Source organism: Drosophila kikkawai, chromosome 3R (genome assembly GCF_030179895.1).
Source record: "Drosophila kikkawai strain 14028-0561.14 chromosome 3R, DkikHiC1v2, whole genome shotgun sequence".
Taxonomy (NCBI): domain Eukaryota; kingdom Metazoa; phylum Arthropoda; class Insecta; order Diptera; family Drosophilidae; genus Drosophila; species Drosophila kikkawai.
In genome coordinates this window covers 27,936,993-27,951,099 of record NC_091731.1, presented here as the reverse complement: position 1 = coordinate 27,951,099, position 14,107 = coordinate 27,936,993, and the positions used below count along the sequence as shown (strand labels likewise).

General features: G+C 42.9%; 2 protein-coding genes across 9 annotated transcripts in view; both read left to right on the top strand.

The window, feature by feature from the left end:
- Nucleotides 1–2: 2 nt before the first annotated feature.
- Nucleotides 3–1,096, top strand: LOC108081007 (pyridoxine/pyridoxamine 5'-phosphate oxidase). The gene is made up of 2 exons (XM_017175942.3): nucleotides 3–803; nucleotides 932–1,096. The coding sequence occupies exons 1-2, from the start codon at nucleotides 78–80 to the stop codon at nucleotides 1,001–1,003; spliced, it is 798 nt and encodes a 265-aa protein (XP_017031431.1). The 5' UTR covers nucleotides 3–77; the 3' UTR covers nucleotides 1,004–1,096.
- A 1,713-nt stretch (nucleotides 1,097–2,809) lies between these two features.
- Nucleotides 2,810–14,107, top strand: part of LOC108081237 (diacylglycerol kinase eta) — a 39,694-nt gene continuing 28,396 nt past the window's right edge. For 3 of the 8 annotated variants that reach the window (XM_070286621.1, XM_070286620.1, XM_070286619.1), the window contains exons 1-2: nucleotides 2,811–3,432; nucleotides 7,098–7,211. In XM_070286621.1, the coding sequence (XP_070142722.1) occupies nucleotides 3,193–3,432; nucleotides 7,098–7,211 (354 nt within the window). In that variant the 5' untranslated portion in view covers nucleotides 2,811–3,192. Of the gene's footprint in view, nucleotides 3,433–7,097; nucleotides 7,212–10,425; nucleotides 10,596–14,107 lie in introns of those variants that run through there. The other 5 variants (XM_070286622.1, XM_070286615.1, XM_070286617.1 and 2 more) reach the window with 5 other exon arrangements.

Genomic DNA, 14,107 nt, shown 5'->3' with positions numbered 1-14,107 from the left:
TCTCTTCTTAACTAGGTCTAGTTTAAATGTAAAACATTTTCGTTTTGTATAAGCTGGTTGTTACACTCAAAATTTCAATGTCGTCTGTTTTAGTAAATAGGATTTTAAGCGTGGGCGGCTCTAGCGGATCGCTGAGTCGCTTGCAGCCGCATGTGAACCAGTTAAGTGCTCCTCCAACTACCTTCAGGGCGAACCAAACTCAAGCCGCCGAAAAGCAGCAGCAGACCTATGAAGAACCTTACGTGATATTCCGAAGCTGGCTGATCGCTGCCCAAAAGCATGCGCCGCAGGTGCGTCCACGCCTGGCCTGTATGGCCACCGTCGACAAAGCCGGTGAGCCTGTGACCCGTTTGACGTGCATCGAGGCTGTTACCCCCGATGGAATCACGTTCTTTACGACGCTGGGCAGCCGCCAAGCGGGCGAGATTAGCGCCAATCCTCATGTGTCGCTTCACTTTAATTGGGCGCCTCTCATGCGCAGCGTGCGGATCTCTGGTACCGCTCACCAGTTGTCTGATGCGCAGGCTATAGACCAGTTCCGCCGATATCCCCGCCACGTCCAAATGAGCATTGCCTACGGACCACGCTATGCGGCGGCTGATTGGCGCAATCGCTCTGGGTTCTTTCAACGGATCGCCCATGGCCTGAAAAACTTGTTTGGAAAGCCACCGGAGGAGATACCCATGCCGGCAAACTGGGGCGGCTACTTGCTGACGCCCAGTCTATTTGAGTTCGGGATGCTCAGCGGTCCAAAGGCTGCGCGAACCCGAGTGCGCTTTCGGCGATGCCTTGAGATGCCAAGGGTAAGTCAAGGAAAAGAAATCAAAGGTTTAATGATAGTGAACTGGGTTTTTATTTATATTTTATATATTTTAATATATATTTTATATTTTACATTTAATATTTATATTAGTAAATACTTTCTTCATAGGGAACCAGGATGGCCACCGTACAGGCGGAGCGAACGGATTGGGTCTATGATTCCATGGAGGAATGTGATTGATGAAGAAATTGCAAAGCTGGAAATTTATTTGGGATTAATAAATAAATTACAGGAAACTTTGATAACTAAAATTAAAAAAAATTAACAAGTTAATGGAGTTTAAATTACACTATATATATACATATATATATTTCCAGAAACTGTGATTTAAAATTAGTTTTAAACTAAAACAGCTCAGTAGCTCGAAGGACATTGCTTCGAGGAAGAGTATTTGATCCAAATTTTAATGAATTTAAAAGCGCAAACTCAACGGTGTTCATGGCTTAAATGAATTACTTGCAATCTGGCTTATCGCTTACACTGCTTACGTATTTAACGCCCTTTATGACTTTTCAAATTGGATTTGAATAAAAGCGTTGGGTCTCGCATCACCGCAGCAATCGCATTTAAAATGCATTAAAAGCACGGCTCGCAGTCCGCTAATTGGATGTCCTTGGAGCCCATGTGGGTGGGCGAGTGCGGTACGTGAAAATGTAATACAATAAATGGGCGAGTGCAGTCAAGCGTAAAGAGTATTGCCCGCCGGGAAATGCGGGATGACTGTGGATGGATAGCTGCCGGGATGAGCAGGGACGGACAGACAACAACAAATAATGAAAGCTACAGCGCAAGGCCGGAAAAGCACACAGGCCCCCATTTTCTTTTTTTTTTTTTACCCGCCCGCTCTACAAATTTGCTTTTGCACTCCTTTGTAGCCAACGCTCCGTCCGCCTTTCGCTTGCTTCCTCGGTTTAGTTTTTGGCTTTCCTGTTTACTTTGTCGTCCTGTGCGCTTTGTCATCTCCTTCGGCTCTCCGGCGTTTTGTTTTGCTCGGTCTGTTTCGGCTCTCAGGCTCCCGAAGGGTGTGTGTTGCGCTCGCTCCCCGCGTATCCTGCTCCGTGCGGCTCTCTTGCCGAGAGAGCGAAAACTTGTTGGCAAGGATAATGAATATTTCTTATTTTCGTTGCGTGTCAGCTCTGCAGGACAGGGTTGCCGGGTTGCTATGGAATATTTAGACTTGAAAAAAGGATTAAGGAGAATGTTTTACATTTTATATTATTCATTTTATTTTTTATAAAATTATATGAACATTAAGGGCTAAAAAATAAATAAACTCTAAAGGGATAGTCTAGTAAAACAAGCTACTTTATGAAAGAATTGACAAACATTTGTATTTCACTTGCTCTTCCTGGTCCAAATGATTTCTTACCTCTTCAATATTTTTTTTAGAATATTTAATAACCCATAATCTTGTAATATATTTAAAGTATTTATTGGTATAATCTATAGATAATCCTTTATTATTGCCGCCATCTAGCAACCCTGCTGGCTCTGGCTTTGGGCCAGGTCCACTCCCCGCTGGGCCACGCCGCACTCGGCGGCAGCTGACGGCGAACAGTGAGGGTTGCGGTCTCGTTCAGTTCGCCGCGCGGCTCCGGCAGTTTCGGTCCCAATCCCAGCCTCGGTCTCAGTCTCTGTTCCGTAGCAAACTTCAGCGGGCAGCAGAAGGAGCAGGAGCGGTGGAGCCCGACCCGACCAGAAAATAAAAATAGACAAAGGACAGGAACAATAACTCAAGGCGGCGAGCTAGCGTAGAATTTGTACATATACAATTAGACGGCGAGCGGAAGCAGGAAGTGGCGGAATAATTAAGGACAAAAACGCAATTTCAATTATCGTTAGTGTAATCTTGAATGTGAACTGTGAGAATTCGGTGTCCTCTGAGTGTGGTGTACTTTTTCCCTTTTCAAATTAGTTAGTGTGGCCTAATCAAATATATTTATAGTTAACGAACGGTATATACATGTGTTTATGTGCAAGTATTTTTGCTAAATTTATTAAATTGATATTAAATATATATACACTTTGGATACGCAAGCAATTATTGTAATTTAAATAGGGAGACTTTGGCCGGTCTGCTTTTGAACGGCCAAGAAATAGAAACGGGATCCTTTTCGCCCCGTAAACGAGAGTGTGAGTGCGTGCGACCATTTGCTTTTGTCCCCTGAATCTGGGGGTGTGTCCGCAGGCAAACTTGGGGGAACATTTACATAAGCAGGACGACCAGCAGATGGGACGGCCACCTGCGGCTACACGGCGGCAACTCAACGCTGGGTTCCCTCGATCCTAAGCACTGCGTGTCCTTGCAACGTGACAGCTCGATTGCCCGATTGTGTAAAAAGTATGCAAAGCGCACCCACAGCCCGACAATGGCCCACTTAAAACTGGACACCCTGCGCGTGGAGCGAGGTCCTCGCAGCCCCCGCCGTAGCAGTCCGAGCAGTGGAAGGAGCAGCGCCTGCAGCTCCGGTAGCATCTCCCCGGTGCCCATCATCCCGATCATAGCTATCAGCCACGATGGCGACGAGTCCGAGTCGGAGTCTGAGATTGAGACGGAGCCGGCGCGTCTCTTTCAGCGCCGCATGTCCACCAAGTGCTCCAACAACCTGGTAAGTGAATTAAGTCATTGGGTATTCGTTAAAAGTTTGTTTCTGACATTTATTTCCATTGAACATTTAATATCATTTAATTTGTTATCGAATCCCAGAAGCACTGACACAATCTGACACATGTGTGTTCAGCATTTTATCTATTTAATTATCCTAAATGGATAGTCATAGTAAATGGTTGGATGTGTCAGTGAAGCAGGGTCATTAATTACTATTGACGATGTGAATTCTAGTCGATGCAATGTGGTAACTCTTCGCAAAAGCTGACTCTGTTTAATGTTTATCACGTTTAATACTTGGGATTATTGTATTTTTTTTCCTGTGTGCTGAGAGTCCTCCGGCTTTGTCACAGGAGGCACCATGGCAGTGCAGCAGAGCGTCCTCGCAAAACTTTCTGGAGCGGAAGTTGCATGCAAACTGGCAAACGTTAGGGGATCCGTGGGGGGGAGGGACTCCGCTTTATATGCGAGTTGCGTGTGTCGAGAGTTTATGTTTCAAGTACTTTGGTGCGCTGCACTGCTGCCAAAGGTCAGAGGCGCAGTTCAAGAAGCTGATAAAATATTTTAGTGTCGCTGCCGCATAGGTCAGGGGTCAGGGCAACCCCCATTTGGTGATTGCGTCGCGCCCCTTCAATCATAATTTAAATGCATTATTAAGACGTAAACCGATGCCGGTCCCCTAAGTAGAAAATTAAATAAAAATGTATCGACCACGAAACAAAGCAAAAAAAAGCCAACCAAGGCTATTCACGTATTTTAATTAAACGTTGCCATAGTTGCCTGGCGGGCAAGGAATCAAAATGATGAAATGACGAAAATAACGAGAGAAAGGCAAGCCCCAAAAACTCCGCGAAGCCCGAGAAAAGCTTCAATTAAGGTCTTAATGGTTTTGGTGTTACTTTGAAGCGTCTAAGGCTAAGTATCTGGCCTCCATTTCCTCGGTCTCTCTGTGGGACAACGTGGCGTATGAATAATATTCCCGGGTTGCTGGTCATTTGATGTTAATTATACGCATCGTTGCACTGACACTACCCCTCAACTTTGGCCTTTGTAAAAGGATTTTTGTTGTATTTTTAGGCAGCGGCTGCTGCTGTTGACCCTTGCTAAAAAATAAATATGTTGCTGGGGTCTCAAAAAGCACCCCTTATCTTCCGATTCAAAGTTGTGCTTTAAGCGAAGGCATTTATTATTTGTGATTTACGGTATTCGAGGGCTGGGCAAAACACATTTGCCTGATTGTGACAGACAAGCAACATTCAAGTGCTCCCATGTGGAGAGGGGCGTGGCCCCATAAGCACACATCTGCGTCCTGTGCTGTGTGTGGCCGTGTGGAGTGGGGTTTACACATGTCAAACCGCAAAACAATAAGCGAACGCCAAACAAAAGCCGCTTACTGCTCGGTCTTGATGGTTAGCGTGCTGCCAACGCCGACAGCGGCGACAATAAGACAATGGCGAGAGCCTCAACAGTTGGCCCACTGTGCGAGTCACTAGCTTAGAAACCGTAAATTGGTCCATAATTCAGAGCAGTCAAGAGAGGCTTTTCCATAAAATTTGCATAAAAGCTACTGTCAAACAGTTGTAACTCAAAAAAATGGAAAAGAAACGTTTGATATTAAATACGTTAAAATATTGGGCTACAAGTCATCCGTAGCCTAGAATAGGTTTTCATTTAAGGTAATGCTAAACTTGTTTTTATTAAACCCTCTTTATTAAGCTCCTTAAATATATTTTGCTTTTAAAATTTCCAATGATTTGTTCTCTGTAAGATCTTAATATTATTGTAACGGATTAGCTTACCCACATTACTGCCTGCCACTGTAACCGTTCTCAGCCATTTAAATCCAACAATAAGCAAAACCTACTGTATAAACAAAGCCAGAAGTCTTGCCAACTCTTGGCCCCTGCCTCTGTCTTCGGTTCTTCCTTCGTGGGCCCACTTCAGTAGGCTGTTGCCGCAGTATCCTTGAGACTCGCTCCTTTCCTTGCCACGTGCTTGGCGAAAAAACGTTTGAATTATTTACGACTATTTACACAGACAATTGGCCAACTGTTTTGCGGCTCACGTGAGCCATCAAAGGATTCGCTTTTTCCAAAACTAATTCCTTTAATTTGAAGCTGGAATTTTTTATTTTACTTACTTTCAAAGGTGAAAAGTCAGACAGGAGATACAACGAAAGGAAACAAAGGCAAAGCAAAACAGAGAAAAATCAGGGTTAGGAAGTTCTACGTTATGTTTACTTGCCCGACTGAGTGAGCAGCAGCAGCAGCAAGTCATATCCATATCTATGGACCGGCCTTTTTATTTATCTTGTATCTTTTTACCTGAGCAGAAACGAGGGGAGCACGGGCAGAGAGTGGGAAAGCATTAAATCAAAATCAATACCCGGCTAACGAAAATTTCAAACTTGTTTATCATCCCCTGGCTGATGGACTCTGGCTTTGTGGGCTTTATCCTTGGCCACTTTGGCGTATACTTGATGTGTCAGCGATTGGCCTCGTGGGCGTGCCACATGATTGATTGACGATGATTAATCTCGGGATGATATCCCGTAACTTTGATTTTTAGTCACAGTTTGGCGTTACTCCTGGCACAGGGGGAGGCTTTTGAATTTAATTCAATTTTTGTCTCCTCTTTTCGGGGGTCAATAAACTTAATATAAGGGCTTATAGAAAGAGAACATATACAAAATATGGAAGCAGTGTTGTTGACAAGGAATCCATTAATTTTTAAGTACATTTCTTAAAGTCTTATCTCTGGCTTTTAGATACATTCTAGGGAATATAGTTTTCAGATACTTCTTAATTTAACATCAAATCTGAGCTTTAATCCTAAGATAAATACCTATTAAAAATAAAAATAAAGCCACATTTAAGGAATATAGTGTAAGTAAACTTCTAGTGCTGCAGCTAAGTAAACATTTCCGTTTCCCCCTTTCCATTTGCTGTACAAACACAAACCCAAATGGAATGGCTGCAACTCGACATCGTTGCAATGTCCGTTAATTTTTCAACGATTTTTCCATTATTATTTGTCGCTGAATTTCCTTTTGGCCCCGGAGCTGTTGCTAGTTCTGTTACTGGTGCTGGGTGACCTCGCCCGAAACTTAAACGGATCGGGGGATTGGGACTTTGTGCACCCAGCCAGCGGCATTCGGATCGATTTCTATGGTCGCAGAGTTCGCTCGAATCACAAAGTTTATTTGTCGAATAATTGGCCCAGATTATTGTCACTTTTGTCGTCTTTGGTGCCACGCTTATTTACACTTTCATACCAAGTAAGTGTGAATAGAGCGTGGCGCTGTGTGTGGTCGCTCTTTGTGTGCACAATTGATTGCCGGCCATATTGACGCCCCCACTTTGGCCTTTGTTAGCCTGCAGCCAATTATTCGTGGACATCGAGCCCCGAGATTGCAAGTGACGGGCCCCGCAGAGAGCGTTGGAGTTTGCTGACCGGAGTCCGGTCCAGTACTCGCTCGGGGAACTGAGTCCCATCTGTGTCTGCAGCATGCGGTGCCTCTTGGCTTATTATTAACCCCGGCCCATTGACTCCGATCCGTGCAGCGTCAGCTCATCAATTGCTAATTGCCCTGGGCGAATCGCTGATGGAATTCGTTCAAAGTCCAGCTGAGATTGCACTCACTTTGTTTAAATGTACTCTTTACAGGCTGCCATCATCAAGGAGGGATTTCTGCTGAAGCACACATGGTCCTTCCAGCGCTGGCGACGACGCTACTTTCGCCTGAAGCGAAATATGCTTTTCTACTCCAAGGATGAGAAGGTAAGTTAAGCACAGAAATAATAAGTTCTTTTCTATGATTGCTACAAGTTAAGTTAAATTTAAGTTTAGCTGCAACATCCAAACACTATGCCTTCGGGGGATTGGTACTTTTTCATCTTCCGCCAATGAATTCGAGCCTTTGGTGTGGGTTGACAGCGTTCGAATACAAATCTCTGCTACCCTTTTGCCTTTCCATCTGACCCCTCGCATTTGTTGTCGGCGTACCGACGCGGTCCTTGTGTTTTGCCTTCTCAAATTGCCATGCAGCAAATTGCAGGATACAATTACGAAATGAAATTACCGCGCAGCGCGAAAGCAAAAGAATGACAGGCGACATGCAAAAGGGGTGCTGGGGGGCAGGCGGGAACTACAGACAGGTGAGACAGACAGCAAATTGGTTTATTGCGTGCCCTACTCTATTCATCAATAATGAACGCTTTTAAAATGCCCGCCATCCAGGGACTACGACGACGCCTAATAGAATCAGAGTGTGGGAGAATTTTCGATGGCCATATATGGTATTGAGGCCAAAAGGCTGCGGGCTGATTGCAGTGGCTTTTAGTGACTCAATAAATAGAGTCGAGTCGCAGCCGTCTGAACCCAATTGCGGCGTGCCTGTCATTAATCACATTAGCAAAGCTAATTGCCTTATGAATCAATAATTTATCGGGTGTCTTGAAGTTGCGGCTCTGCAGGCTCTGAATTACAGAAATCAAGAGCAGTGGCTTTAAATGGATTACCCAACTCAATCTAGCTCGAATGGGTTCTTGGAAAAGTCCAGATTGAAGTGCTGCTGAGTGACGTCAATATTTCCTTGAAGACGCGCCTCAAATGCAATTATTTCAAGAACTTTGAAACAGGCAGCCAGCACTTCGGCTCTGGTTCTATGCTTTGCAATACGAAAATGCTATGAATGCATTACGTATACGCCACGTAAGGCTTTTATGCAATGTGAAGCATTAGAGTGCAAGCTGGCCTTGTTTTGTGCTGCAATGACGCATTTCCATTATGCAGAGTCGAAGGCAGTGTTACCTCAAGAGGCTTATATTAATTGGAAAATATTATCTAAATTCCCAACATGGTCTTTGATTCGATACATAATAGATTTCCAACGTGCATAATGCAAGTGCGTCATTGCAGCACATAACAAAACCCTCTAATGCCTAGCGTAGCATAAGAGACTTCCATGTGTATGTATTCAATGCTCTTTATGCGTACGATGGCTGCTTGTGATTACCGAGCTATACCTTAAATGTAGTAAAAGAATTAATTTCGTGTATTTTAAGTAAATTAGATATTTTAGTTTAATTAGAGAACTACTTTTACCAAATATAGAGAGTTGCTTTAAAACTAATCATAATATAACATATTATAACAAATACCGAAATCATAGATAACTGGAAAGGAAGCTCCTTAATAAACATTTATGGCCATTTTTGAAAATTTAAACAATGTAACCCTTTATAATATTTTGAAAAAAAATGTAGAATTTGTTGTTTCTTTCCGAGATGGCTAGAAAAACTCGCCTGTTAAGGCTGATCAGGAATATATACGATTTATGGGATCGAAAATGACTCCTTAACTCCATCCACTTCCGACTGAAATTATGATACCTTTCAAGGTTATAAAAAGGAACATTTGATTATTAATAACGCGATACGAATCTAAATTGTTAAAGGCTAAAAGATGGAAAAGAAAGGTGACAAAATGTCTACGCTATGGCAACCATGGAATGGATACCCCGGGATGCCAAAATAATTAGCCCATTAGCGCTTGACGCCCCACGGGGAAGTCAAACGAACCACCGGCATTTATTTTGATTAAAAATTCTGTTTGATGCTCGATAAATAGACCTTAAGGTGGCTCTTTATTAAAAGGTTAATATCGCCGCCGTTTGCATTCCTTGGCGGACCGAAAAGTGCCTGGGAATACTCATTAAACGTAGGCACGAAATTTCAATTATAATTACGCATACGCCATGTTGCGCCCAAGCGGCTGCCACGGTAGCCAATTTGTTGCCTGGCGTCCGTAGTAAACTCTAATAAAAACGGTAAAATGGCAAAACAAAGCCAGGGAAACAGAGGATGGCTGAAAACTACGCGTGCCAGACAAAAACGCGGCCACGTCTAAGTCGCCTCTGAGTTGAGGCACAAAAGGGATAAGCCTTTGGCTGGCTGCTAAAAAAAAAGAAGGGGGAGAAACCATTTCGAGGGGACAGCTAGCTGATGTTGATGCTCATGTTGATGATGGCTGTGCTGCTCGTAAAAGCGCAAATTTTTGTTTGCATTGTTTTCATGGCAGCCTTCTACTTAGACCCCACGATTTTCTCAGCCCCCTCCGAGTCCTTGTTGTTTTGGCCCGCGAAACTTACGAAGCTCCTTTCGGCTGGCTCTGCCTCTTCTTCGCACTGCACGCGACCGGGTAACAAGAACAACAACAACATCTGGCCCAGAACGAAACCCACCACAGTTGTAAAGTTGTAGTACTCGGCATTTGGCCATGTGCGCGCTCCGAAGCCATAGGATGAGGATGCTGTGTATTTGTGTGCGGGATTTGTTTTGAAACGTGAAAGCTTCCCTCCCCCAAGAGAGGAAGAGAGCGAGAGAGGGCCTAGAAAAGAGAAAAAGCTTTCGATTTTGGGTTACCAGGGTATCCTGAAATTAAATTTTCTTTAAGGGAATATTATTATTATATATAATTTGATCAGCAAAAAGAAACAATGTTAATGATTAATGGAAAATAAAATATTTAAAATTTGAAGTTACGAACCCTAAAGACCCATGCCAGAACTAAACACATTTCTCTCAGTGTCGGCTCAAGAGAGCTTCGGCCCTAGAGCACCCTCCACCCGCTTGGCGCACCTGTAAATATTTGTATCCTTTCGAGCGCATGGCAGGCAGATGGAGAGGCAGGCAGCCAGCACTTTTGTGCGTGGTGAATTTCCAAAGACGGCCAATAAAAGCGACGGCTCAGCAGACCCCAGCTCAGTTCGAACTCAACGAAGCGATGTGCCACAACTCAGCGACTTCAACAGCAGCATCCACATCGATATCAACAGTCACATAAACATCACAGAAGCCGAGGTGTGGGCCTATCGGGCCGAGTAATTAATTATTTAACCGCAAGCAAACTCAACATCGATAAAGTTACATAAAACAATCATTTACGTTTAAAAGGAGGTCAAACAATAAGTAAAGCAAAAAATTAAATATTTAGTTTCGAGGCGGCGGCGCGGCCGTTGCCAGCGCCTACAGGTTCAAGTGAGATGTGAGCCAAAAAGAACAAAAGAACTTTCCGCCGGAAACTCAAAGGAGCAACAGTTCCAAAAACCATAAACTAAACGCCCAAGTCACCGCTAAATCAATATTCTGTGTATTATTCGGGGTAAGTTAAGCCCGTTTATGCGCCCTCCTCCTTTTATATATCCATTTCCATGCCGCTTTTGGGCAAATTATTTGTCCTGGGCTTACCAAAGTTTCCAACCGCTTTCCCCGGGCATTAATCCTGGAACAAATAATAATATATGTGGAGATTCGTGAGCCTGCCCAAAAACTTTTAATTGCCTAATTTAATTAATGCGCGCTAGTTGAGCCAATGCTCGATTGGGGCTTAAGACATTTATTTAAACTTGGCCGGAACAGGCAGCTATTTATATTCTGATGGAATGGCTGTCTCGTCTGCTCCCTCCTGGCATTGTGTGGGTTTGTGTTGAAGTATAATATCAGCCGCAGACAAATATCTAATTGACTCCGAACAGTTAACGCAAACACACGCAATCAATCCTGTGGGGAGCAGTGACCTTTCGTCTGGCCGGGATGTCTGGTTGCGAACTGTAACGGCAACTTCTCGTTCATCCCAGTCTAGTACCCGTTCCCCGAACCGAAACGGGGGCACTTTCTGGCTAATTACAACGGCACACAGACGTCCCTAGCTGAGGAGCATATGCGTATTAAATGGCAACAAGAGGCTGCCAAACAATCAGCCAAAGTGACATTTCTGCCAGGATAATTGTGTGCATATTTATCAAGGGGGCCCAGCGGAGGACAGTGAGCAAATTAAAAGAGGAGGGAAGAGGACATGTGTGGCACTCTGAATGCGATACAGGAGCACGCTCTGCCCTGCCCGATAATGGACTGTAGGTATTACCTGGAGCATATTGTCCTGTAAGCTCTTACACTTGGCAATATAATTGTTTTACTGTTTTTCGCAGGAAAACGTTTGTAATTTTATCTAAATGAAAGGATTTACCTTTGGCTTATATTTAGGTTTTGTACTTTTGCATCATTTTAATTCGTGGTAAAATGTTTCTGAGAATAATTAGACCATTACAAGAAAATTGGCTTCAAGCGAATTGTGTAGTTATTATTTATAGTGCAGTTTCTGGCTAAATGACTTTGCCAACGAGTCTTCTTCCTGTTAAAGAGAATACTAAGAAATAACTATCGAATTGCAACATAATATAAATATACATTTATATAGAAGAAATTTTTACTTAAATAAGAAACAATTTAAGGTTAAGGCTCTAATGAAACCCAACCAAAAACCTCTTTCTTGGGAAAGTCTGCCTACAACAAATGGCCTCTTTAAAGTATTTTGACCCCTAACAAATATGGTTTAAGAAACTGTGATATCACTATTCCCAATTTGAATTTTTATTTCCTGGTAATTTTTTTTTAGAGTGTATGTGTATCGTGCCTGCGGCAAATGATTGCGTGCCTCGAATGCTATCAGCACTTTTGTCCTGACATGTGCGTGTCCCACACACAGGGACCAGCACCTACACCTACACTGAGCATGATGTCCTGCGGCCGTGTGCAAATGTTTATTGTGTTTAGTGTGTTGAAAAATTTACATGGCGCCGCGCCCGCTTCCCTCGAGCAGACCGTGTGTAGTGGACAATGAGCACATTGCCATTTCGGTGTCCTGTCGGTATTCAATGCTCAGCATTCAGTACAGTATCCTGTGGCCAGGTGCTGTTCCGGTGTCTGCAGGGGAGATTAAGTTCTTCCAATGTGTAGCAATGCCTTTTTTCGGTTCGGTATTAGCCAATTTCCTTTCAGGCTCGTGGTCCCATAAAATTAGCAAATCATGTTTGGATTTTATTGCTAGGGCAGCATTAGGATCAGAATAATTAAGGCAACAAGACTCGCATGAGAGCGTTGAAGTAATAAAGGTCTTTACGATGAGTCGGAATACTATTACTGTGTTAATTTTTTAATTAATCATTTAAATAAGTCTTAAATAATTTGAAATACTAAAAAGTAAATCTTAAAATAAAACATTCGATTATTTAATTAAATGTCAGATAAACCAATACTTCACTGCCGTTACCTTTAACGGAAAAATGTAAAAACTATTTGATTAAAAAATTAAACGGCACCTAAAGTGAAAATCAACAAGCGACAACCTTGATTAAAGCATTCCCGTAATACTTTTCAATTACCATCAGGACACTTTACCCGTAAACATGTAATTGTACAAATAAATTACGTTGTTATAAAGTTATTCAAACGCTGGGTCATTTTGTTTTTTTTAATAAATGCCAATCATGCATAATTGAAATCCCATTAAGGCTCTACAGGATAATGAAACAGTCTGCACATAGGAATTCGGACCGCTGACGTCAGCCGCCATTGAGTGCGGTAAACAGCCCGACACTTTTCACATTTCGTTCATATTTTTGGCTTTATTTTTCGGTAAAACGCGATTAAGTTTTCATAAACAGAAAACTTGTGATGTCCTTCGCCATCCATTCGGCTTGGACCTAAAATTAGACACAAAGGTCGAATCTATTGCCTGCAACCGGAGGTCGAAAGTTTCACATTCGGTGGGTTCACGGGGAAAGCGGACCGGGGCCGGGCTGTCAGGGATTTTAAAATGTGCATTTCTGAAGAGACCGAGGAGGAGACGGACGAAGACAAATGTTGACACAGTCAGGTGGGTCAGATAACCCAAGACTTGGCAAAACTTGTGACTCAGACAGATAAATCTCACAGAAGGAATGCAGGAATTTATAACCAAAATCCTTTGGCGAAAAGTTCTTAGCCAGATGCAGGCAACATAGGTTCAGAGCTGAGGATACAATCCGCTAGCCGAACTGTCTGCAAACTGGGGGATCAAAATGAAATGTACAAATCGTAGGGCACACACTTTCTATAAGGCCAATTTGCAATTTATTCGAGCATTTTCCGTCGGGACTCACTCGATGGCAACAGCTGCGAGTGCATAATTCGCAGGCTTAGTTTTCGAAAAGGTTTGCTCTGCTAGCTGGTAATTTATGGACACCCAACCCCAGGCAAATCAGACCCAATGAGGTCACACATGGGCTTCCCCCCAGCGTCGGAACCGGAGTCAGGGGCAGAGTCACGTGCCGACAGCCTACAAATAAAGGGCAGACATTTGTTTCGCTTTTCTGGGCAAAATCGATGGTCTGATATGGGTCTGAATGTGAAACAATGGAGGCAGCCACATGTGATATTTTGACAAACTGCATAAATAAACCGAGGATTTTACATGCACGGAGAGCATCACAATGAATTCAAATTAATTCCACGAAAGTGATTTTGAGTTCTTTGAATTTATTGTGTGTGAGTGTTTGGCAGGTAAATATTTACACTAATTCACTGCGAGAAAATTAAAATATAATTTTAAATCGCTTAAAATTCTTCCGGACATTATCCTGATCAAAAATATATTATATATGATATATGAGCGGAAATGACTTCTTCACTGCCTGGAAGGGTATTAAAATGCAATCTCACTTTATGTTAACACTCTAAAAGAAGCTTTTTGTAATCATTAACATGATGTTTAATTAATGCTAAATCAGTTTTAAGTGCATTTTTTATAAGGCCAACCAAACCAAATGTTATAGTAGTTATTCTGATGATATAATT